Source organism: Gloeophyllum trabeum (assembly GCF_000344685.1).
Source record: "Gloeophyllum trabeum ATCC 11539 unplaced genomic scaffold GLOTRscaffold_00007, whole genome shotgun sequence".
Classification (NCBI taxonomy): domain Eukaryota; kingdom Fungi; phylum Basidiomycota; class Agaricomycetes; order Gloeophyllales; family Gloeophyllaceae; genus Gloeophyllum; species Gloeophyllum trabeum.
The window spans coordinates 382,734-404,409 of record NW_006920416.1 but is presented as its reverse complement, the minus strand read 5'-3'; the positions used below and the strand labels follow the sequence as shown (position 1 = coordinate 404,409).

The window sequence follows — 21,676 nt, the reverse complement described above, 5'->3', positions numbered from 1 at the left end:
CCGATTATCTGATCGTGCTCGAAAAGCCGGCTTTATAGCTTACGGTCACGCTCGTGGTGGGAGTTCGGTCTGCCCGAGAACATCGCGCATGCCTTACAATCCTCTTCTGTGTCCAATGGACCGTATTCCGTTTCAACACGACCCTGCTAGTACAAAGGCCGCGTGTACGTCGCGACAAAAATCCTCAGGGCGCTATCGGGGACAAAGAGAGGGCTTCCCCGAGCTCAGGTTCTCCCTGTTCTCGTCCTTCTACTACTGATACCAGTACGCACCATCCATACGTGTATCGTGGCGTTCTCACTCACCTGTCTTGTCTGTAGGCCAGGAGGATCGTCGTTCTCATCATGGCATGTCACAGAGCGAGTAAATGACTTGACGCCATTCGCGATGAACCTACGACCGGAGCAAAAATTTGGGCGGAGTTCGACTCCGCTTTGAATCTCGGCGTGACTCGAAGGTGAATATCCGGGACGGAGGGGCCAGGCGCCCCGGTCACGGCTCTACCGTGCTGCCCGCATTTCTATCTCCTGCTTGATCTAATAACGCAATTGTCTCCTGCTTTGCTCTCCAGTATGTTGATCCCTATCTTACTGGTTCGGCTGCCTGGTTCACCATCAAAACTATACATGCGGGTCGGATTCCGACCAAGCCGAGCGTCCATTACGCAGTAAAGCTTCTTCATGGGTGATGAGGCCACTGCATTCCTCGGGCCAAGGGCTCGAATTCCGCCAAGCAAACCGTGGCAGAGACTCCCCGAGCATCAGATGCCTGTTTGCCTAATCTGCGGCCGTAAGACAACCAAAGTCCTTACAGGTAATAGCCAGTCGACGGCAGCTCTTGCAATTTACTCATTAGAACTTCAGCGCGCAAAAGGGGAGAAGGTGCCACCGCTCGAACACACCTGCTGATTTTCTGGGATCCTTTGTGCTGCACGAGGGCGTGCATCGCGACGATGTCAAGTCTTGACATCGTGGAGTGGCGATGGGCTGTTCGCGATGTAAGCATATCCTGAGCCAAATGCAACCGTAGTTAAGAGCGCGTAGCAACACTCGATCTGCCAACCGGTGCGTGCCTTTGACTCCAGACAGATGTTGTCTTGCCACTCCTTCTGTAACTTGTATAACATTGGAACAAGGTCTGAGGCACAGGAAGTACGTCGGCCGGACAGTTTCATGAATAGCAGCCGGGATTGCGTCTATACCGTTGCGACGTCTATAACAGAGGTAAAGGAGGCATTCGCCGAGGGCATACCTGAATTACTCCTGATGGTACTGTTTTTATTGAATTTCTTCATCTTGTCGTTCTCTCGGACAATGTGGAAGGAGGAGACCGGGGACTCTTAGCGAGACACTCACCGATGGTCCTGCAAGTCATGAGTCTGCCCATTTCCTGTAAAGGCGCTGCAGTAAGCTGACACTAGTTTCTCCAAGCTACCGACGTAAGCGCTGGTGCTGGGGGTTCCCTACCAATTTATCACCTTCGACGCTTGCTATCTTCCCATGCAAGGTATATTCTCGTACTGTCTCCCGTGCATGGCATGGTCGACTTAAGGCAACTCAGGAACATAGTAGATGCTCGGGTCCTTCTGGGGTTTTCTTTCCTCTGGTATGAGGCCGATATGAACACGCCAAGTAATATGTATAACTCTTGTTATGTCAATTGGTGGATGCCAGTGTGACATACTGTGACAATGGCTGGGAGCGTGAGACGGGGAGCCTGCGGATGGTCATCCCGGCATGTTCCGTACCATCCATCGCACTGCAAATGGGTACATATCGCCATATGGGCACCGTTTTCTGTCGGATTGACTGAGTTTCTCGACAAAATCAAATCACTTATTGTAAATGTACTCTTATAATTGCCTAATCGGGCTAAAAAAGCTCATATTATGGGTTATGGACCCTCTTGGAGGGTATGCTATGGGTTATAAGGAGTTATGGGCTACGATAAGTATGGGTTAAGGGGGGACGCATCATCTCGAGTCGTGCTCCCTTCATCTCCGAATAGAGGGAGGCTGGCTTACCAAGATCATATCGCCTTGTAAAGTAACAGGGCAGCCTCGAGGCTGACTCTACCGGACGAGCTAAGAAGAGTCATCGTCTGTACATGTGCCTCAGTCGTCAGAGGTCAGCTTCGTTATTGTGTCCTCATGGGAGGTACCCCTGACTCCGAGTCTACGCCCACCGGAACTAGCTTGACTTGCTGTCACTTGTTGTATGGCTCATGGGGTTCTCTTCCTTGCCAGGAATCGTTCTCGATGTTCAGGCGTTCACTAGACGCGCATCAATTGAAATACAGCTGTCAGCTGTCTGCTGGTATTTGCATGACTTTGTAAGTCCATATCAAGTTTAACTACCGGCCTAGCATATAAAGACCTCCTTTCTCACCTATCCCTGGCGATCGTTAGCCTGCTGATCTCTCATTATCCCCTCCTCCGATCCCCATCTTTCCTGTAAACTGCGCTACTCATGACAGGTCCCGCTGGACTCCGTGTAGATGACTACAGTGAGAAGCCGTTGGGTCAGAAATCCCTAGGTTCGAAATCACAGGATCCGAGATCACAGGATGAGATGGAATGCGGATGTCTGAAAAATGGCCGAAATTTAGTGGTCTGCATCGACGGTACAGCAAATAAATACAATGATAAGGCGAGTACATTGAGTGCAGGCAACCATTCCCCAATCTGAAATATGGGGAAGAATACAAATGTCGTTCAGCTATATAGCTTCCTAGTCAAAGATAAGAATCAGCTCACTTACTATAACAGTGGAATTGGGACATATGCCAGGCCCTCGTTCAAGTCGTGGTCTTGGTGGAAGCAAGTCATTGGTCACAAGATTGACCTTGCTATTGCTTGGTAGGTGCTCACATCGACTTGATGTTTCACAGTTATTGCAGCATTTAACCCATGTGTTAATTGTATTGGCAGGAGGTTCGAGAAGATTATCTTAGGAGCCTACCAGTGGCTCTCCGAACAGTATGAAGAGGGTGACCGCATATATCTATTTGGTTAGTATTGCCCAACTATCTTCATCCTTTCTCAGGTGCTATTTTTGCTTCTCGCACAGGATTTTCTCGAGGGGCTTATCAAGTGCGCGCCCTGTCGGCCATGATAGATAAGGTCCGGTTCAAATGCCAATGTACCATCAGTCTACTAAGCCCACACTACTTGAGCATAGATTGGCCTCATTCACAAGGGCAACCAGGCTCAGATTCCCTTGTATGTTCAGCATCACCCATTCGAATTACCCTCTCCCCTGATAATCGTATCGCAGTGCATATGAACTTTACATAAGTATTGATGAATCAGAACTACACTCGGAGACTAAGACCAGATCAAAAATGGCCGCGGATCCATCCTCTGCCCCTAAGGTCAGATCCGGCACGGTCCCGGACACACTCTCTGTCCCTAAACACAGATTCGGCGCGAACCAGGGTCCGTCCTCTGTCCCTAGGGATAGAATCGAGACGGGTCAGGGCCCATCCTGTTCCCCTGCGGACACATCAAACATGGGACCGAGCCCATCGTCGGCCCCTACAGACAGGACCAAGACGGATCAGGACCCAACCTCCACCCTTCCAACTGCAGAAGAATCAGTAGGACGTTTCAAGGAAACTTTTAGCCGGAACGTCAAGGTACATTTCATAGGTGCCTGGTAAATAATTTGCTTCAATATGAATGCAAAAACCCCTTCTGAACACATTGACGGCATAGGGACACGGTATCTTCTGTAGGGTTATTCAGGGGTAAAGATGCCCCATTCACTGCCTGCGGGATGAATCATGTTTGTCGTTTCCGCCATGCACTTGCACTGGATGAACGTCGGGTGAAATTCCAACCTGAGTATGTCCACGGCGGACGTCACTATGGGCCCGGCAAAGAACCTTCTCCAATAACAGCGAAAACGGGCTCTCGTAAGCGTCCGGTCCCACGTGTAAAGGAAGTTTGGTTTGCCGGTACTCATTCTGATATGTGAGGTGCCTGATATTTCGCATTCTCTGAGCTCACACTGCCCATTACAGTGGAGGGGGTAACATTAATAATATTAAGTTGAACCATAGTGGTCCTCCGTTTCGATGGATGTCATATGAAGCGACCCAGGCAGGTGTCCGGTTGAAACCGTTCCTGGAAAAATGGTGGACTACAGGACTTTACAAGACTCCTGATTCGCTCACCGCGGCCTGGAGAATAGTAGAATTTTTGCCCCTCAGACGCCGTTCATACAAGGACACTAGTGATATGACATGGTGGTGTGTATTATTTCTCCGTTCATCAGTCGTGAGGTGACTCATGCCGGTGGTATGGAACAGGCCCAACCACGGAAATGGCCGCCAAATTGTAGATGGTCAAATGATCCATAAATCGGTGTTTACAACGTGTACGATGGATTATGTGTCACGAGCCCATCTACCTTTATCTGCGGTCCCATTTGTGCCGGTGAAGTGGCTTCGCCCGGTCCTGGAAGAGAGGGCACAGTCGGAAGCTATTAAATCGGAGCTCCTCAAGTACAACCTAGCTCTGGAAGAAGACTTTGACGATCTCGTGCTGGACCTTCTGAACGAGCCACAGAAACTCCAGTCAGTACTGTCATCCGGTAAGCATGTCATCTACTTTCGGTAATGGCATAGTAGTGACGACGTTTCACTAGCTGAAGACCGGCGCAAACTCCTTGAAGCACCCAATAAGGACAACGAGTTGTTTCCCCTATTCGTCCGGTTAATCTTGAACTCGACGACCAACCAGGACTTGATAGAAACGGACTCCTTCCGATTACTCGTCCTTGGCGAGGATGTCAGCCTTCTCATGACCCTTGCCATGTGCATTCTGGGTCACGCCAGCATTGGACCGATCAAACATATGAGTGTTGTGTTCAGATCCTTGGTGGGTCCTCGTACACCAGGAGCGGTGCACTTCTCGATCACCACGGATCCGTATTTGCCTGAAGCACTTCTCTTGGAGAACCTGCACCCAGATTATGAGGAGCATCAAATCTCTCGTTTACCTCCTATTCCAAATTCCGGGTTGGCGCTGGCCTTGTTGGCTGCGGCTCGTTGGCGATGGTACATGGATCAGAAGCCCCGCTCCAACCTCTTATCTGACGAGGTCGAAGTCACGCTCAAATTCGTTGAAGTCTTCGATTGGGATACCGACTTCAAGTTGTACGAAAACCAAGGGAAGACCTCTGACGAGGCTCCTCGCTCGCTTTCGAGGACGAACCTCCTCTGCCAAGACACTGTTGAGGTCGTCGGTAGAGGCAACTTCGGGGACCCGATGAGGTTCTATGGCATGACAATTACCAACGAGTCGGGTCTAGATCTCTATCTCTATATACTTTGGTTTGATAGTGACTTGGGCTTTAGTAAGTGACATATTTCGGATGAGAAGTCAGGCTGTTATACGCTCTGTTCCAGGGCCATACTATTTGCCTCGTACCTCCGACCAGCCATCGCTTCTTGCTGGTCAGTCGCTCAATTGCCTCCAGGGCGGGGAGACAGGGTCCCCTAGGTCCTACACCATTCCCTTCGGCCAGGATCACGATGTTGGCTTCATAAAGCTCATTCTGACCACAACGTACATGGACCTTTCGTATATCACACAGGAGGCTCCATTCTGGATGGGAGGGCTGTCTCGTCGGAGGTGGTGGGACAATGACCTTGGTGGACAGGCCTGGCGGACGGACATGAAAGAGTTTCCAGTTGGAAGATGGGGAACGAAGCTAATAAAGGTCGTTCAAGTCCTCCCCCCGAGTGTCGAGGATAATGGTGCTTCTGAATCCGAGTAGTAGATGCGTGGTAGTGGTCTGCTCAGTATGTGAATTGTATCTCGTTTGCTTCACTCACCAGTTTGTACTGAATGAATCGCTCTCAGAAGTTGTTTCGCTCCAGATTGTCGGTGCTTCTTGTCCGCGCTCATATGCCGCATGCAACACTAGTACTGTGTTCAGTCTCATGTCACGTTCGTTCACGATATGTACATCAACAAATTTATTCCGTTCGCTGACCTCCAGATTGATTCAACCACGAGTAATTACGGATTGTAAACCGTCTGACTTTGGCTTTCCCGACCCTCGTCTCCAGCTCACTCTTCACCTGCACATTCCGGAAGTGCAGTATCGTAGACGAATCCATCCACGACATTTATTTAGGGAGGCATACACTTTTATTGCAGACTTAGGGACAAGTGATCAGACAGAGACGTGGGTGAATGCTAGTCGGGGTCGCAAGACCTTATGCGCCCTGCGGACGCTTCTTTCATAGTAGGAACCACGAGTTCGCATTGCTACAACGTTGCTGCCTCTAGCGATACAAAACACATCTATCTAAGCTACACGACACCGCGTAGGCTCTATACGCCTCCTCTAGCGGTGGGCGCCACCTCGAGGGGCGCAGCAAGGCATTTTGATAACGATACAGTTGTGAGAGCGAGACCGCGCCAGCAGGCTACGACCCCGCATAGCCCAGACGGTCCCGGATCTCTCAAGTCAGGGTAGTGGGCAGTGATCAGTTGAACCACCACTTGACGGAGATGACACCGGTGTCGAGCGAGTCGAAGTGCTTGAACAGGGCGGGAGACATGTCTGGGGTAGATAGCGTAGGTTAGGTGAGGTCGAAGGCGGGGAGCGGCGCATATGACTTACCGATGCTCCCGACCCCGCAGCTAGGGCACGAGTCGCGGACCATCGCCTTGGCCTTCTTGCCGTTCTTGGTGTCGACGATGGTGATGTACTAGCGGCTCCTGTCAGCGTGGAAGTAGGTACAAGTAACGAGACCGTAACCGACCTTATCACAGTGCTTGCCCGAGGCGTAGGTCGCGGTGTCAAGCGCGACGATCAAGTCGGAGTCCACGTTCTCCTTGCCGCAGTTACCGAGGCCGACGTTGAACCAGGTTCCCTACAGCAAGTCATCACGGTCAGTACAGCGCAAGCAATAAGACGCATTGGGACTCACCCGGCCCTGGTAAGTCTTGCTGCGCGCCTCAAGGTGCTCAGCCTCGACGGGGACAGCAGCCACCATCGAGAGCAGCGAGGCGAACGCCAGCAGAGCGGCGGCGAAGTACGACGAGAAGCGGGCCATCATCTTGCGATGCAGTAAAGACTGACTGTACTGAAAAGACAGTAAAAGTGGACTGGCAGAGAGGCCGGGTTCTTGTCGTGGGGAGGACGAGGAAGGCGCGACTACGGGTTGCAGCAGTGCGACGGCGTTTCCTGGCCCAAGTCCTCCCGGTTTATATACCTCTCGCTCTCCGCCCGCTCGCGCACCCCAAACGTCGCGATGGCGCAGGGTACGGTCCAGAGCATGGCAGAGAAAATACGCTCGTTGTCGCAAAAATTCCTGGGGCTGCTTAATTGCCCGGGGCCGGGTCTGCAGGGTGGCTTTCCGTCTCTAGTTTCGAGGGCGGTGACGCAAAATGTTGTAGGCCGAGCCAAGGGGGAACTCCACCTCAGAGGCGGGGTGCGTTTCTGAGAGGCGTGCGGGTCCAGGCCTCTTGACAGCTCAAACGCCAAAATACCTTGAAAATCTGGAATCTGGTCGAGAGGATCTCATCTTCGCCGGCCCGCGGCGTCGACACGGGGAAAGGAACCGCAGAATAGCCGGAGCTGTCAAACCATCGGCAAGGTTGGCCGGATTAGGAAGGATCATATACTTTGGCTGTATTTGTCTTGTGGCTGCGGAGGGTAAAGCGTTGCGGCGGTCTGTGCTCTTCAAAATCAGCTTGCAATTGTCAACGGAAAAAACTCGTACAGGTTAATCAGCATTTTCCCCCCAAATGCGCAGCTTTTTTTGTGCCCAGTGGGCTCTAAGCCGCCTGGAAATACGTGCCGATGCCATCTCAAAAGTATACTGTATGCTGCTGATCTATTCAGGCTGGAATAGTGACCCGTATTCGGACGATGTGACGATCAAAGTGCTCTGAAGCACGCGCTACGTAGAGCCTCCAACGACGAGCGATCGGTAGCGAAGTCGAAAATGAATCATTGCGTGAAGCGTTACTCTATAGCACGACGGTCTGATCAGGTACGACCGCATGAGCAGTATGCTGGACTGACGACGTTAGTGGGCATCATTTCATAACTGAAGGGAAGAATCACGCGCGACGAACTACGAGGGGAGGGCAGCGCATGTACTATGCTTGAGCGGGGGTGCCTGCACCATGCTCATCTTCTCTATTGCGCCCAGAAAGTACGAAGTATGGTACTGATAGAGCTTGCTATATTCCCCGATATATGCGCTATACGCACAGGTACAGTTCCATTCCCCAGAGCAATCCCGCGTACAAGGCAAGGATCGGAGTAAAGGTATTCGGGGAAAATCACCCAGCTTGTAGATGCTGTCCTGGCCGGGTAACACGACTTCCCGACCGCAAGGTAGCGCTCATCTTTGAAGTACCACCTCCAGATCGACAAGTCCAATTGTTGCGCCGGCTCAGCAGGAGAAGACGGAGGTCGTGCAGAAGGCTTAGAACACCGAAGAGTTGTGGCGCCTGCCATGGCCGGTGTCCATTTAAGACAGTTGCTCGTCTACTAAGTCTTACAATATTTAGGAGGTGCAGTATCAAGCCTAGGCCGGTGTTGTGGCTTATTTGTTGTTGGAGGCTCCCATCCAGGTGCCGTTTCTCTTCTAGCAACGTTCAACTGTTGTCAGTACTCACATTAAATTGACTTTTGTTTGGCTACATAGGTATCAGGGCATCACAAGCCTCAATCTCGACCTTCCGTGCTTCATTGCTCGCATGGACGTTGAGCAATACTCAGTAACGTTGATTAGACTGAACTGTTGTCAAGCACGTCCTGGAGGGCGGTCGTAGCCAGCATCATCGATAAGTGAGTTTCGCAAATATGAAGGGTGTGCTGTCTTGTGGAATTATGAAGAGTACAAAGACGGCTTGTATGGTCTAGGTGACACATTTAACTCCCTGTACGTCCATTAACATTAGCGACTGACGGGTCTGCGTTAGAACATGTACAGTCAAGGACGGTTTCTTGATTCTCTATTCATAAAGTTCTTTTTTTACAACACCTCGTACAACATCTCTCTTCGTTCCCTGCCGTGATCTTGCGCGGTTTTCCTCTACCGCCTTGAAGGCCACCGTCCAATCTCTGCACTGGCTATGCACCAACTCAAGTCCGTCTATCCCAGCCGGCAACCCGGCGTCCCTAATCCTCTCGCTCTCCGGCTCCAACCTCAAGCTGGGCTCGCACAATATTGCTTGCCTGATATAATTCAAGCAATGCTGAGCCCGACCTAGCTGGGATCCCGTCTTCTGCTCGGAAGGCGTGGCGATCGTATCTTTCAGATGTCGCAGGCAGTATAATTGGTGGTACATCGAGAGCAGGAATGGTCTTTGCTCTTCTCCCAGGTGGACGTACCCGCCGCCTCTGGGGAAGAGCGATGCCCATTCGTCGGGAGCGTCGGTGGTGTTGATTTGGTAGTGGACCGTGTTTGCTACGAAGATGCTTGCTTGCGGAAGAGCGCCGATAGGGAAGGACTCCGGGAAGTCATCTTGCAAGTATGCTACAAACGGAGTCAGCTTCGGGCTTCACTCAAAACTCAGAGTATCGCAGACGCTTACTGTAGGTTTTCTTAGGTTCAGTAGTTCGAACCCAGACCCGGCTTATGAAGACATTTGCTAGAGTGCAAGCCAAGAGAACCGAAAGGGTGAGCGCGTATAGAATGCGCGGGGGATAGGTATGCAGCCTCTGGGTGCAGTTCATTTGCTTGAACAATGACAGAGAGCCGCAATCGCCTCTATATCCTCGGGCCTCACTAGCGTTTCATATCCGGCTTCGTTTATTCACCGGGGCAGCCAGGCAGGAGTCATCTGTAACAGCCTGTCCGCAAACCGTCCGGGGCAGGGGCTCTAATGCGATGATGCCAGTCATATATCATCATGGTGAGTACGCAGGCACTACAACCAGACTAATTGCTACGCTCACCGTCGTCGCAGTGATCCACCGCGGGCAGGTGCTAAGTGGAATCCTATCAATCATACCATCTGTACGCGTCAAGTATGATGCGTGCATGGCTGAATGCACAACCGCAATCCCGTCAAAGCCACTATCCAACCCCGACGAAACGGCAACCGTCTGAGGCTGGTATCGCGACGTCACGGTAGTCCAACAACCATGTCTATGTTGCGACACAGTCATTCTCACTGCCCGCCGATGAACAAGATAAATGGCGCTCTGCGGCGCATCCAAACGGATGCACGTCACGCGTGAAACTGTCGCGAGGAGGCTAGCCACGTATCTAGGCGGGAGTGCGCCTCATCACGCATCAGGGATCACTGAGGTGGATCAGCGCATCGCTGTTTGGGCGTACTCAAGGTGACATCGCGTCTCAGGTTATTTGGGGGTTTACGAGGCATACACATAAGACGGCAACTCGTCCAGTTTCCTTCGAGTGTCTCTGACTTCACTTTCGACCATGCCAACCGCCGTACACCGCTTCAGGGAGAGTCATGGCCTGTCAACGTGGACGCAGAGGACTGTTTTGTCCCTCCTCACCTGGGCAATCATCTTCGTCCTTGGCGTTCTGTCTTTCCTTCAGGTGCTCAGGCTAAGCAGCAACATACGATCGCAATTATCAAAGCACGAGTGGAGTGAGTACGTTTCATAATCTATCCTGACCTTCATCAGCTTAATTTCACGTTCTAAAGCCTATGTAGACGATGACTTCCCAGAGTACCTCCCGCTCGACCTAGGTCCTGCTCGATGGACAATGCAAGATACAGTCCACTACGGCATAAACGGCTCCGACGCCGACGAAGAGTGGGAATCCTCCTTCCCCCGCGGCGAGGGCTTCATCTACCTCGGCCCAGACAAACGCCGCTTCGGCCTGTCGACGTTCCACCAGATGCACTGTCTCCAGATGATCCGCGGCGCGCTCACGAGCGAGAACATCGGGCGTCATACCACTCATTGCTTGACTTACCTACGCTTGATGATATTGTGTAGAGCGGATTTGCAGCTGGAACCTGCGAGCGACACGGGGGACTGGACGGACGTAGAGTGGGTTAGGGAACGCGAATGTAAGGACTGGGGACAGTTGTATGAGTGGATAGGCGGTAATTACGATGAGTATGTGGCATCGCAGAAGGCGTGATTCAGGAAGAGAAGGTAAGGGGATACCTCTCGTTGCATCTCCGCGTCTCGAGGTTCACAGCCATGTATTGCCTTAGACTTCAACAAGAAACAGATCGTAGCTCGACAAAACAGTCAAGTCACGGAATACCCTGATGTGTGTGCTTAACCAAGACGTGCCTAAATCAAGACACATTGATAGATACACAGCGCTCTGCCCCCACCCTGCCACGAGCACAGGTTTCCATCAATCTCCCAAACCCAAAGCCACCTTGTCGTCTTAGCTATGCAGCACGGCGCAGCTTGACGTCCACCGACGGCACGTACAACGTTCTCGCCCCGCCCTCTCCAGCAAACGATATCTCATTTATCGCCGCTCCCCGCGCATATCCAAGTTCCATCCCGAAAAAGTATGCGAGGCAGTGGTAGCCACGTTCGTCGTTCCGCCACGACTCCCCGAATGCGAGTCTGTTAAATTAGTCAATATCACAGTGCTACAATTGAAACGCATAGGATGATATCGAACACTCAAGCTTACCCATAGGAGACTCTGGGCGGGCCGAAAGGGTCACACCCCTCCATTCAATGCTGGAGAAGGCGCAAGCGACTCACCTGAACTGATCACTCCTCCCGGTCGACCAAAGACCAACCGGCTCTGCCTCATCTGTCCCCTGGACGAGCTTCAACACGTCTTCCCCGCTCAAGACCATCCGGTCCACCCAGAGACTGCCGTCCCTGGACGACACCTCGACGTGATTGGCCTCCCCGTCGGTCCAGCTACCGGTATAAAGCTCCCTCGTCGCTTGGTCGATGAGGACGTCGAACGCCGGCTGGAACGCGTCCAGGATGTGGAACGTGATGCTCTGCGCGTTCAGGTACTGCCCGGCCATGAGGACGATGACGCCATACCCGGACGCTGGGTTGACGGTGAACTCGGCGTGGTACGCCATCAGCTGCCCAGCTGTGAGTGGACATCCTTGACTTCAGAACTCGCTTTGAATGAATGACGGAAGGTGTTACTTACACTTCTGATACAGTCTCTGCACGTCCTTGAACGAGTTCTGGTACTTATTGATCTCCCATAGCATCCCGAGCTCTGTGGTATCGTCGAACCACGAGAACTGAGGCTTCATCCATTCGCGGATGGTGTACGGCGATAGGACGCTCGGGTTCTTTTCCGGGTTCAGAAACATCCGCATCGGGGCGATGAGGTCTGCCAGGGTCGAGAACTGCCCTCCAGTCGGGTTCATAGCGGTTTGGAAGTCGTAATCCTATGCGGAATCCATCAGCAGAGTCCTCTCATGCTCATGGGCTTACGCACTGCGTCTTCCGAAGCATACGATGATACAGCGACCCTCTCGGCGCCGAGATCCGCGGCGAGGTACCCACTGCTATTCATCCCAAGCGGCTCGAACACATCCCGCTCTATCAGCTCTTCAATTGTCGAGACACGATCCCTGTACTCGTCGCTCCTTCTTGCAGCTGCCAGATTCACCATGCCCAGGATAGAGAACCCCGCATTTGAGTAGAGCGGCAGCCCGTGCGGCGGCGTGCTGAGGGAAAGCTCCGCCTGCGCCTCCAGCACCCGCTCGGGCGTGGGGAACGGCCTGCCGTTGTACGGGGGCGTGTTCGCGCCGTCGAGGGAGTGCGGCCAGTCGGACATGTTGCCTGGGGGCAGGTTCCCGCCGATCCCGGCCGCGTGGGTTAGTAGTGTCCGTATCGTGACGGGGCCTTCGTGGGTGGCGTCGGTGTGGCGGTAGGTGAAGTTGGGGAGGAACGTGTCGACCGGGTCATCTCTATGAATCGGGATATGAGCACCATGTGTAGAGAAGAACTTGAAGATGGGTTGACTGACAAGTTGAGGAGACCTTTGTCCCGCAATATAAAGGTCTCGATGGTGGTGAACATCTTGCTGATGGATGCCATGCGGTATATGGAGTCCCTGTCCACGTGTCCCCTGCGTTCAGCATCGCTCTCGTTCCCTCTGAGAACACCGTAAGTGCCCTCGAAGACGCTGCCTTCAGCGGTGACCACCGCGACGACCAGGCTGTCGATCGCTAGTTCCGACAATGCGTCTCGCAGGGACGCGTCGACGAGCGCGGAGGCGAGGGATAGCTCTGGCGCGTCGGACTTCGGGGGGTGGTCTTTCAGTAGAGGGGGCAGAGGCGCTCTGCATACGCCTGGTTTTGCTTTCTGAGGCTCAACGCTGGTGCGGTCTTGCCAGTGGTGTATGGCGGTTTGGAGTACGGCAGTTTCGTGCCAGACTAGTCGTAAACATAGGCATACCAAGGCAATGCGATATATCCAGAGTTTGATAGTAGGATCCCGTCGTGCAAGGTCCAGCTGGTAGACCTCGGCCGTTACTGGCACTTTGACGTCCATGCACATGTGTTTCTGGTTCAATCGCTTCCACTGCGGCTATCGACGATGATCCAGGTCCTGTAAGGTGCACCTTGGTGCCGTCGTGGACTGGCGGGCAATGTGCGCTGGGTTACTAGTACTCTTGGCTATCATCATGATGTCGCTGGCTCGTACAGGCTTCGATTCTCACAGACACTGGCATCGTCTGCGGTAATCGAGTGCCTTTACGAATCAGCGATATTATCAGCCACTGGCGCGGGGATGTAAAGCTGCCAACTTGGATATATCGATGGACGGCATGGCAATGACGGTCAGAGTCAAGAGGTTAAGTGGCGGGTCGCGTGTGCGGTGAAGTCATAATTTACTATGTCGAACCCTTACATTGACAATACAACTGGTAGCGGTAAGTACGTTTTTATACGCCTTCAGGCTGGCTAGAAATACAATGTCCTCTGATCATGAGCACTGGCAGACCTCCCGGTCATCTACATTCTGAACACTTCGTACATACAGCCCGTGGCTTGGAACAGGGTATCACCAGCACCGTAAACAGCTCTCCGCAGCCTGGTGCACAACCAGCGAGAATACGCTACACCATGCCAGCGCGGCGGGCGCAGAGCTTCACAGCCGGTACTCCGACACCGTGCTCGGCGTCTCGAACGCCACCTCCTTCTCCTTCGCCGAGCGCCTGCCCGCCGCGGGGAACGCGCGCGCGGACGCCGCCTCGGACTGCGAGGAGGCGGGGGGCGCGGAGCCCCACTCGATGCGCGTGGACGTGCTGACGGTGCGGAACGTGTACGCGCGGCCGTACGCGACGCGCAGGATGATCAGCAGCGGCGCGATGCACTGCCACGTCCACGTCGTCAGCAACCCCGCCCGGGCCGGGATGAGCAGCAGGCGTGCGCACCGTGATCTGCCCCAGCACCGGCACGACGATGTTCTGGAACCAGTTGTTCGTCGCGTACGTGCCGATGAATATGATGCTCGCGATCGCGTATGTCGCCGCGCTCTCGAGGAACATCGCGCTCGCGCTCGTGTACGGGCGCGCGTGCTCCGCGCCGAGCGCGCCCTGCAGCTCGCTGCGGTACGCGTGGATGCGCGCGACGATGAGGAGCGACGCGAGGACGTTGAGCGCGGAGGAGAGGGACCAGAAGAGGATGCCGTAGTTTGCGGCGGTCTGCAGCCAGGGGTTGCTCTGCGGGAGCGAGATTTCGTAGAGCATGAGGACGGACATCGCTGCGGTGGGCGGTGAGAGGGGGGGGGTTAGGGGGAAGAGGGGACTTGCCGGTGGATGCGAGGAATAAGAGGAAGGGGAGGGCTGCGACCCAGCGGAGGCGCGAGTTGGACCACATCAGGTAGCAGCGGTACACCTGCGCCGTATCAGCCCGCTGCATGAACAGGACCACCAAAGAACCCCACCAAAAGCCCGTCCGCCATGAACGTCATCACGTTGTACGACGTGCTCAGCAGGAGCTGCACGTAGTTCGAGAAGAGCGCGTTCTGGTACGCGACGGGCCCGCCGGGGAAGTCGCGGTCGTCGATCCAGAGCATCTCGCTGAGCTTGATCCCGCACGCGACGTAGATGGTCGCGACGGCGAAGAGGAGCGTGATGTACGCGAGCCAGAACATGCTCATGTCGACCTTGCGCCGGCGCCGGACGAGGAGGTACGCGCAGACGCAGTACAGCGTGCCGTGCACGCCTGCGTCGCAGCGGGAGTCAGTTTATCTTATTTCATTCTATTTTTCCCGGGGAAGAGCGTGAGGGGGGAGGGGGACGCACCGTACGCCATGTTCCCGAGGAACCCGCCGATGAAGTTCGACCGCTCGAGGAGCAGGTCCGCGGCGCTCTCGTGGGGCGCGTACGACATGGTGGCAGAGGACAGTTGGGGCGCGAGTCCCAGCGCCGCGCGTTCGTTATACCCCCGTCTTCAAGCGGGCGCTCTCACGAGGCCCCGGCATGCCAGAGAAGGTTTGCCCACCTTCCGTTCAGGACGAGAGAAGGGAACGCGGGGAGGGCGCCGTGCTTCGTTTCCTGATGAGCGATGGTGCATTTTAGATACCGGGTGCGTATCCGGTGGGGAACTCACTTGATATACATATCGCAAAGCTATTTCGGACGCCGAGATCCCCGGGGCCACATCGCAGACGCACAGACGAGCGGTCGACGGCTCGCCTTCCTCTGTCAACATACGCTCTGGCGATGTGGCATTGGGAAATATCCTTGCTCAAAGTCAGCCTCACAGATGTGGCTGAACACATCTGTGCAAATGTGGCAGTCCCCAAAATAGCCATCACAGCGCGTCGTTCAATGCATCAGGCTTCAGTATGGCGCTGTTCTCGGAGAGTTGCATATCCCGGCTGCAAACCTTGACTAACGATCAGCACCAGGACGTGCAACTTCCGAGATAACAGCTCTCCGGAGCCGAGAGAACATGTATACTGTGCTGATGCTGTGCTTGCCGCACCCGGGTTTAGCTCGAACCTGTGGGATGTCAGGGGCATGAACGTCGGCGGAGTGGGCGTGCTTACGAGTGTGTATGCGTCGAGAGAATGGGCAATTAGGGTTTGGAGTTATCACCGATCACGGCCACCCCCGCAAACGACGGAACTCGAGCAAAGAACAAGGCAATGACAGTACAATCCCGGCTGGAGCTTCACAGGCGCCAGATAGCACCACGAGGAACCTCGTCATATGTATTGTGATACATATCAGATTCGCAGCATAAAACGAGACCGCAGGCATCACGATTGACAGCTGTTGCGGGGGACAAGATCTAACCCACATATATATACTTCATTGCTCCAGCTGAGTGAGGATCCAGAAGCGCTGCGCGGGATCTACCGCACAACGAAACGACGAACGCGGATCTAACTATGCCTCTGATACATCTGCACGCCTGCCGCCCATCCACCGCGCGCGATCAGCACCGCCCAAAACAAAAAAACAACAACCCACTCACCCAACAAAGGCGCCGCGCGGTCCTGCCTGAATCTCACACTGCACTCCGCATCGCCGCGCGGGCACGCAAACTCGAACGTCTGCAGCGAGTCGGAGGGGCAAGAGAACCACGGGATGTCACTGGAGGTACCGGCGGCGAAGTCCAGCGTACCGAGCCGCGCGAGGCGCGCGGGGCGCGCAGCCCAGGAGAGCGTGCGCGGGCGCAGCGCGGCGGCGGCGAGCGTCCACACGTCGAGCGGCTGCGTGGTGCGCGAGGCGTGGTAGGTCTTCGGGCCGAGCTCGGACGGCGCGGGGACGGTTATGTTCAGCGTGCACCGCTCCAGCCCGTAGTCGTGCACGCGGAATTGCATCACGGTGGTGTGCTGCGGCGAAGGATCGATCAGCTGCGATGCGCAGGGGAGGGACGGGACATGGCGTGACTTGCATCCCGATCGACATGGAAGACAGTCCCGTTCGTGTCCGCGTCCTTCGGTTTGCTGCGGTCCACGCTGGAGAGCAGGAGCGGGTAGTTGGGCACGGGCGGCAGGGCCAGGATGCGCGGCGACACGTCCACGCGCTCCAGCCCGATGTACGCGCTCGGGAAGCGCGGCGCGGACGCGGGCTTGAGCGCAGGGTAGGGAGCAGCCCAGAACGTCGTCAAGCCGAGGCTGAGCGCCGACACGGCGCAGGAGACGAGGCAGGCGATGATCAGCCAGCGCACGGGCGCGGAGGCCTCGCTGGCGGGGGGCACCGGTGAGGGGCAGAAGGCGCGCTGCTGATCGGCGGCGTCCTCGAGCTCGAGCGCGGTGTACGCGCCGCGGGCGTCGTTGTGGAACATGCTGGGATGCGCAGAGGCTGGGGTCGATTCTCGGTGTCGCTCGTATTGGCGGAAGACTATATCTGTCAGTGTCAATGGCAGTCCGTGAGAGAAACGCAACAAGCCCCTCGGCGCCTAACATGATGTTGGCAATCACTGTGCATTGGGGCGAGGCGAGCGTGGATGTCGTTGATGATACATGCTAGACAGGACATATATTACAGGGCACTGTGACTACATGATTGATTATCAGTCCGTAGATTAGATGGGAATACACAGACGGCGTCACAGGCCTTTCCGCTTGTCGTCCTCGTCGCCCTCGTCGGCCCAGCTCTTCAGCACCTCGCGCGCTTTCTCGATAGAGTTGCGCGCGAGCGTCCACGGCTCGGGGCCCGTCGCCTTCTCCCACCAGCGCGCCGAGAACTGGAGGAACGCGCCGGACTTGGCGGTGTCGGCTACGAGCGCGAGGGTCCTGCCCGCGGGTGCGAGCACGTTGGTGAGCATGCGCTGCATCGGCTCGAACGACGGGAGCTCGACGGGGAAGAGCACCGTCTCCCCTCTGCGAAACACACAAGACATCAGCCAGCCGCACACGCACACGCTGGCACAGCGCGCAGACGCACACGAGATCCGGGAAGAGCGGCCCTCCCCTGGTCATGCCCGGCCCGACATGGCTCCACCGCGCCTCGTCCTGCCCCAGCGCGCCCGCGCCCGCGCCCTTGGCGCGCTTGACATTCGCGCCCTTCTTGTGCGCCTCCCACGTCGCCTGCACAGGCAGCGGCATCGCCATCACGTTGATCCTCTCGCGCGCCGCCCACGGGTTCCGGCTGTACCACAGGTACCACCCCGCGTCCCAGCACCTCGCCTCCCGCCCCTTGCCCGTCCCCGCCCCCGCCCCCTCGTCGTCGTCGTCCCCGACGGGCCAGAAGAACGCCGCGGGGTCCTGGCCCTCCTGCGGCAGCGGGATCTGCGCCTTGACCGGGATGACCTCGCGCCGCCCCTCCGCCTCGCGCACGGCGACGGCCTTGTACACCTCGTGCACGAACACCTTGCGCAGGCACAGCGAGCGGCACCTCGGCGTCTGGCGGTTCACGCGCCCGACGACGGATTGCGCGCAGTAGATGAAGCAGCGCTCGTCTGTCTTGCGCGAGTGCTTGCCCTGCGGGGGGCGCAGGACGTAGATGTTGGGGAGCATGCTGAACAGGCTGCGCGGGACGGCCTGCACATCTTCGCGAGAGGGTTTGGCGCTCATCGCTGCAGCAATGCCTGCCCATCGTGGCGGGAACTTGCATGCAAGCGCCCGTGGGATCAAGCGAAGCGGAGTTTCAAATCACACTCTTTTTTTTTGCGAGATTTTCCAGCGTTCTCTTCCACACCCGCGCCGCCCGAAGAACCGCCGTCGCAGCTCACGCACAGAGGCTGCGCCCTCGCCCTTCCGCTGCGGGGAAAGTCCCCGGAGACGCAGAGTGCGTCCGCGCCCGCTCGTTTCGGAAAGCGACCGTCCCCAAGACCGACGGTGACGGTACGCGGCGCGGACAGGCGGGGAGTCGTCTCCTCAACCAAGCCGCTCTGCCGCCCGTTTGCGCGTGCTGCGAAGCCGCCGCCGCCGGGGCGCGAAGATACGAGCGCCCCGGCGCGCGCGCGCGCGCGCGCCGGGCGACGCGTTGCTCATAGACACAGTTATGCGGTTGCGGCGGAACTCGTTTCGGCCGCGAACACAATGGGGCTTACTCTCGCGCGGCGCGGGCGAATTTTTTGCGCTTGGGCAGTTCGCTGCCTGTTGTTAGGTGGGTGGGATGGGTGGGTGGAAGAGGTGAGTGGGAGAGTTTCTTTTCTTCTGGGGGGGGATGTTAGGATGTTGTTTTGGTTTTGAATTTCTTCAGGGAGGATGCCCGCGGGCGCGTGCTCCAGAATTTGACACTTCTGATTTGTTGTTGTTCGCTGTCGTGGGGTGTATTGCGCTGTACTGACCTCGGGCGTCTTAGATCATCGATCATCTTTCAAGGGGGCTATGCGGGTGAGATTGAGAGCGAGTACTATTGTACAGGTGCGCCCTGTGTGTCGCTGCCATTCACGTTGGAGCTGCGTTGCAATATGTAGTCCACCGTGTATATCTTCCGCCTTACATGTGCCGCCTGTTCAGGCCCTGCGCTGTTGAATCCTCCGGATCAACCCTGGTTGCTCCTAGTCATGATCATGATCGCGGGGTTCATGGTCCCCACCGACACTGGCCTATATTGCGCCTCCCTGCTGCACTTTCGTAGCGCTCCTTGTGCGTATGGTAAGTAAAATTGCGATGGCCGTCCGCCTGTGTGAGAGTCGGACCGAGCGTTTGCCGGGCAAAAGGAGCGATCGCGAGTCTAGCGAGAAGATACGGGCGAGAAACATAAGGAGAGGGGAGCCGCAGTCTATACGTCTAGAAACCCCCTCAGATACGTATTTCTAAGTTCATTCAGGCCGAATACTGTACAATACTGTACATGATTTCAGAATCCAAGGACAAATGTGGATGTTAGAAATTGTTGCTCAGGCGATGGCCGCGTGTGACGCGCCATCGCAGAACATCTTGCATCTACATGTTCGCTTACAGACCAGAGTTGTCTACGTAGCCAAGTTAATCTTGAATGGCATCGAGAGACGGTGTAACAGTTCATGTCATTGTTGTCGAGCGCGAGATGTGCAAGAGGTGGCGGGTCGCGTTCGTGGCAACGCCGGAACTCTATTTGCGGGAGGCCAACGCCAATTTCGGCAGGGCCGCGGTGGCTGCTGGCCACCACGACTCGGCTTTCTCATCGATATATGCGCGCAGGCTGCGGCTTACTGGCAATACAGTCGTCGAACGCACCGCTCGAGAGAACGAGGATTGTATCGTTCGGGGCAAGCTTCGGCGATATGGCAGCTGGACGGAGATCTGGATTTTGGGCGAAACGTGCCCGATAATTGCACGGCGACATCGACGACGCACTGGTCCTGGAACGGTGATCCATCTTGCGGAACAAAACACTGGAACAACTCTTCTATGGCAGCTTTATCTAGCCTCGGGAGTTGGAATGCAAGTTTTCTTGTTTTTTTTATGGCGGCGCACGACGGCGGTGATACGGTCCTGCCAGTGGAGCAAGCTAGGCTCGCACATGCTACGCAATCGTAGATATTCAGTCAACACATCAGGATTGTGGGAGGACTCGTCGTGGGCGCCCTAACCCTGCCCTCCTCCTCGCGCATGCACGCACTCCACGGATCCGCTCCGCCAGAGTCTTCGAGTCGGCGGTGCTGTCCCCAGTGGGGCAAGCTAGGCTCGCACATCCTACGCAATCGTAGATATTCAGTCAACTCATCAGGATTGTAGGAAGCACTCGTCGGGGGCGCCCCAAACCTGCCCTCCTCGCACACGCACTCCACGGATCCACTCCGCTAGAGTTTTCGATTCGGTGGTGCTGTCCCTAAGCCCGCTGGCAACGGCCAGTGAGCCTCCGTATTGCTAGCTGGAAGGCGTGTATAGGCTGATCGGAGCTAAGACGGCTCGGGAAGCCTTCTTTGAATCGTCCTGGTGGTGTCAATCTATCGGGACTGTTGCCTCGAACAACGATGCGTCCTCGACGTGCACGCGACTAAAGGAGCTTCAGTCATGGGTTGCTTAATCACAATCTATGAAGATACCTGACGGGACACCGATATATTTTGGCACTCGTTAACTGGCCCGGCGTGGAGGTCTACTGCGCTGATCTGTAGTCCGTTTTAGCGGTACCTCAGAACCCAGGCAGCCTACCTTGGCTTCATCGTGCTGTGTAAATTACCGGAGACGACTGCAGTGTTCCTCGACGACAACGGTCCAGCGCCGAAATTGCCTGGCAACTCACCCACCAGCGTCACTAGTTGCAGCACTCCGCTTACAGAAATCTGGCCGTAACGTTGCAAGCTTACTATCCGACGCTCTCCCGGCGCAGGTACGCAGGTACCAGCTGTTGACACAAGAAGAGGCGATGGCAGTCGTCGAGAGGAATTCAACAAGGACGGTGGCGCGAACCTGGCTGGTTCATCTGCTTTCGGTCATTGCCGGATAATGTGCCTCGTGTTTCTTTGGGCGTCTATCAGCCCCTGGGGCGCCATTGGCGCCCATTATGTGCAACTCAATGTACTGGTACCTCAAGGCTTCAAGACGCGCAGAGGATCGAGAAAGCAATGTTGGAACGAATAATAACGGGGCCAGGGGCCGCTGTTTAACTTTACATCAACGTTATTCGTACAATATTCGTCTGAGACCACTTGAGACCGTCCGAGAAGACACCAAACCGCGATTACTCATCATTCATCTGTTCAACGCTTTACCCCTTCACCGTTCTAGCCCGCGTTGCCGCCGTCTGTCTCAGTTTCCGCTGAGGTGGAGGTGCAGCATGTTCTGCGGCGGCACCTCAGAGATGGGCTCGAGGAGCTCGGGAAAATGAGTCCAGAGTGGCGTCAGCGGAGGCCGGTCGCTGTCCT

The 21,676-nt window shown here is 55.7% G+C and overlaps 10 protein-coding genes across 10 annotated transcripts; 3 read left to right on the top strand and 7 right to left on the bottom strand.

Annotated features, from left to right (window-relative positions):
* Positions 1-2,831: 2,831 nt before the first annotated feature.
* Positions 2,832-4,126, top strand: GLOTRDRAFT_27349 (uncharacterized protein; the record flags this gene model as incomplete). The annotated part of the gene is made up of 7 exons (XM_007867888.1): positions 2,832-2,857; positions 2,930-3,009; positions 3,069-3,121; positions 3,180-3,220; positions 3,522-3,656; positions 3,716-3,973; positions 4,024-4,126. Coding segments are annotated over 7 exons (696 nt in total), but the record flags the coding sequence as incomplete, so codon positions are not given.
* A 165-nt stretch (positions 4,127-4,291) lies between these two features.
* Positions 4,292-5,685, top strand: GLOTRDRAFT_93613 (uncharacterized protein; the record flags this gene model as incomplete). The annotated part of the gene is made up of 4 exons (XM_007868033.1): positions 4,292-4,595; positions 4,650-5,360; positions 5,413-5,572; positions 5,601-5,685. 4 exons carry the CDS (start codon positions 4,292-4,294, stop codon positions 5,683-5,685), a joined length of 1,260 nt encoding a protein of 419 aa, XP_007866224.1.
* GLOTRDRAFT_99987 (uncharacterized protein) lies at positions 5,636-5,997 on the bottom strand. The gene is made up of 2 exons (XM_007868032.1): positions 5,870-5,997; positions 5,636-5,808 (listed from the first exon to the last, which is right to left on the bottom strand). Exons 1-2 carry the CDS (start codon positions 5,949-5,951, stop codon positions 5,732-5,734), a joined length of 159 nt encoding a protein of 52 aa, XP_007866223.1. The 5' UTR covers positions 5,952-5,997; the 3' UTR covers positions 5,636-5,731.
* Positions 5,998-6,253: 256 nt separating this feature from the next.
* Positions 6,254-7,274, bottom strand: GLOTRDRAFT_60937 (uncharacterized protein). Its single transcript, XM_007868031.1, has 4 exons — positions 6,949-7,274; positions 6,781-6,891; positions 6,639-6,726; positions 6,254-6,578 (listed from the first exon to the last, which is right to left on the bottom strand). The coding sequence occupies exons 1-4, from the start codon at positions 7,075-7,077 to the stop codon at positions 6,502-6,504; spliced, it is 405 nt and encodes a 134-aa protein (XP_007866222.1). The 5' UTR covers positions 7,078-7,274; the 3' UTR covers positions 6,254-6,501.
* A 1,715-nt stretch (positions 7,275-8,989) lies between these two features.
* Positions 8,990-9,499, bottom strand: GLOTRDRAFT_41860 (uncharacterized protein; the record flags this gene model as incomplete). The annotated part of the gene is made up of 1 exon (XM_007867906.1): positions 8,990-9,499. A coding segment is annotated over one exon (510 nt), but the record flags the coding sequence as incomplete, so codon positions are not given.
* Positions 9,500-10,425: 926 nt separating this feature from the next.
* Positions 10,426-11,103, top strand: GLOTRDRAFT_93611 (uncharacterized protein; the record flags this gene model as incomplete). The annotated part of the gene is made up of 2 exons (XM_007868030.1): positions 10,426-10,600; positions 10,658-11,103. The coding sequence occupies 2 exons, from the start codon at positions 10,426-10,428 to the stop codon at positions 11,101-11,103; spliced, it is 621 nt and encodes a 206-aa protein (XP_007866221.1).
* Positions 11,104-11,365: 262 nt separating this feature from the next.
* GLOTRDRAFT_76348 (beta-lactamase/transpeptidase-like protein) lies at positions 11,366-13,463 on the bottom strand (the record flags this gene model as incomplete). Its single annotated transcript, XM_007868029.1, has 5 exons — positions 11,366-11,549; positions 11,694-12,042; positions 12,106-12,352; positions 12,403-12,877; positions 12,937-13,463. The coding sequence occupies 5 exons, from the start codon at positions 13,461-13,463 to the stop codon at positions 11,366-11,368; spliced, it is 1,782 nt and encodes a 593-aa protein (XP_007866220.1).
* A 600-nt stretch (positions 13,464-14,063) lies between these two features.
* On the bottom strand, positions 14,064-15,310 carry GLOTRDRAFT_129343 (uncharacterized protein; the record flags this gene model as incomplete). The annotated part of the gene is made up of 5 exons (XM_007868028.1): positions 14,064-14,288; positions 14,350-14,619; positions 14,675-14,812; positions 14,862-15,142; positions 15,223-15,310. 5 exons carry the CDS (start codon positions 15,308-15,310, stop codon positions 14,064-14,066), a joined length of 1,002 nt encoding a protein of 333 aa, XP_007866219.1.
* A 926-nt stretch (positions 15,311-16,236) lies between these two features.
* On the bottom strand, positions 16,237-17,218 carry GLOTRDRAFT_93608 (uncharacterized protein; the record flags this gene model as incomplete). Its single annotated transcript, XM_007868027.1, has 3 exons — positions 16,237-16,280; positions 16,403-16,763; positions 16,838-17,218. 3 exons carry the CDS (start codon positions 17,216-17,218, stop codon positions 16,237-16,239), a joined length of 786 nt encoding a protein of 261 aa, XP_007866218.1.
* A 264-nt stretch (positions 17,219-17,482) lies between these two features.
* On the bottom strand, positions 17,483-18,449 carry GLOTRDRAFT_41709 (uncharacterized protein; the record flags this gene model as incomplete). The annotated part of the gene is made up of 2 exons (XM_007867897.1): positions 17,483-17,756; positions 17,821-18,449. The coding sequence occupies 2 exons, from the start codon at positions 18,447-18,449 to the stop codon at positions 17,483-17,485; spliced, it is 903 nt and encodes a 300-aa protein (XP_007866088.1).
* Positions 18,450-21,676: the final 3,227 nt, after the last annotated feature.

Excerpts from the sequence above, each read along its gene's own strand:
- GLOTRDRAFT_99987 (XM_007868032.1), bottom strand. The coding sequence starts at position 5,951 with ATGAGACTGAACACAGTACTAGTGTTGCATGCGGCATATGAGCGCGGA. Across the intron at positions 5,809-5,869 it reads AATCTGGAGCGAAACAACTT|TGAGCAGACCACTACCACGC; the intron begins CTGAGAGCGATT and ends CAATTCACATAC.
- GLOTRDRAFT_60937 (XM_007868031.1), bottom strand. The coding sequence starts at position 7,077 with ATGATGGCCCGCTTCTCGTCGTACTTCGCCGCCGCTCTGCTGGCGTTC. Across the intron at positions 6,892-6,948 it reads GCAAGACTTACCAGGGCCGG|GGAACCTGGTTCAACGTCGG; the intron begins GTGAGTCCCAAT and ends GACTTGCTGTAG. Across the intron at positions 6,579-6,638 it reads CTGCGGGGTCGGGAGCATCG|ACATGTCTCCCGCCCTGTTC; the intron begins GTAAGTCATATG and ends TATCTACCCCAG.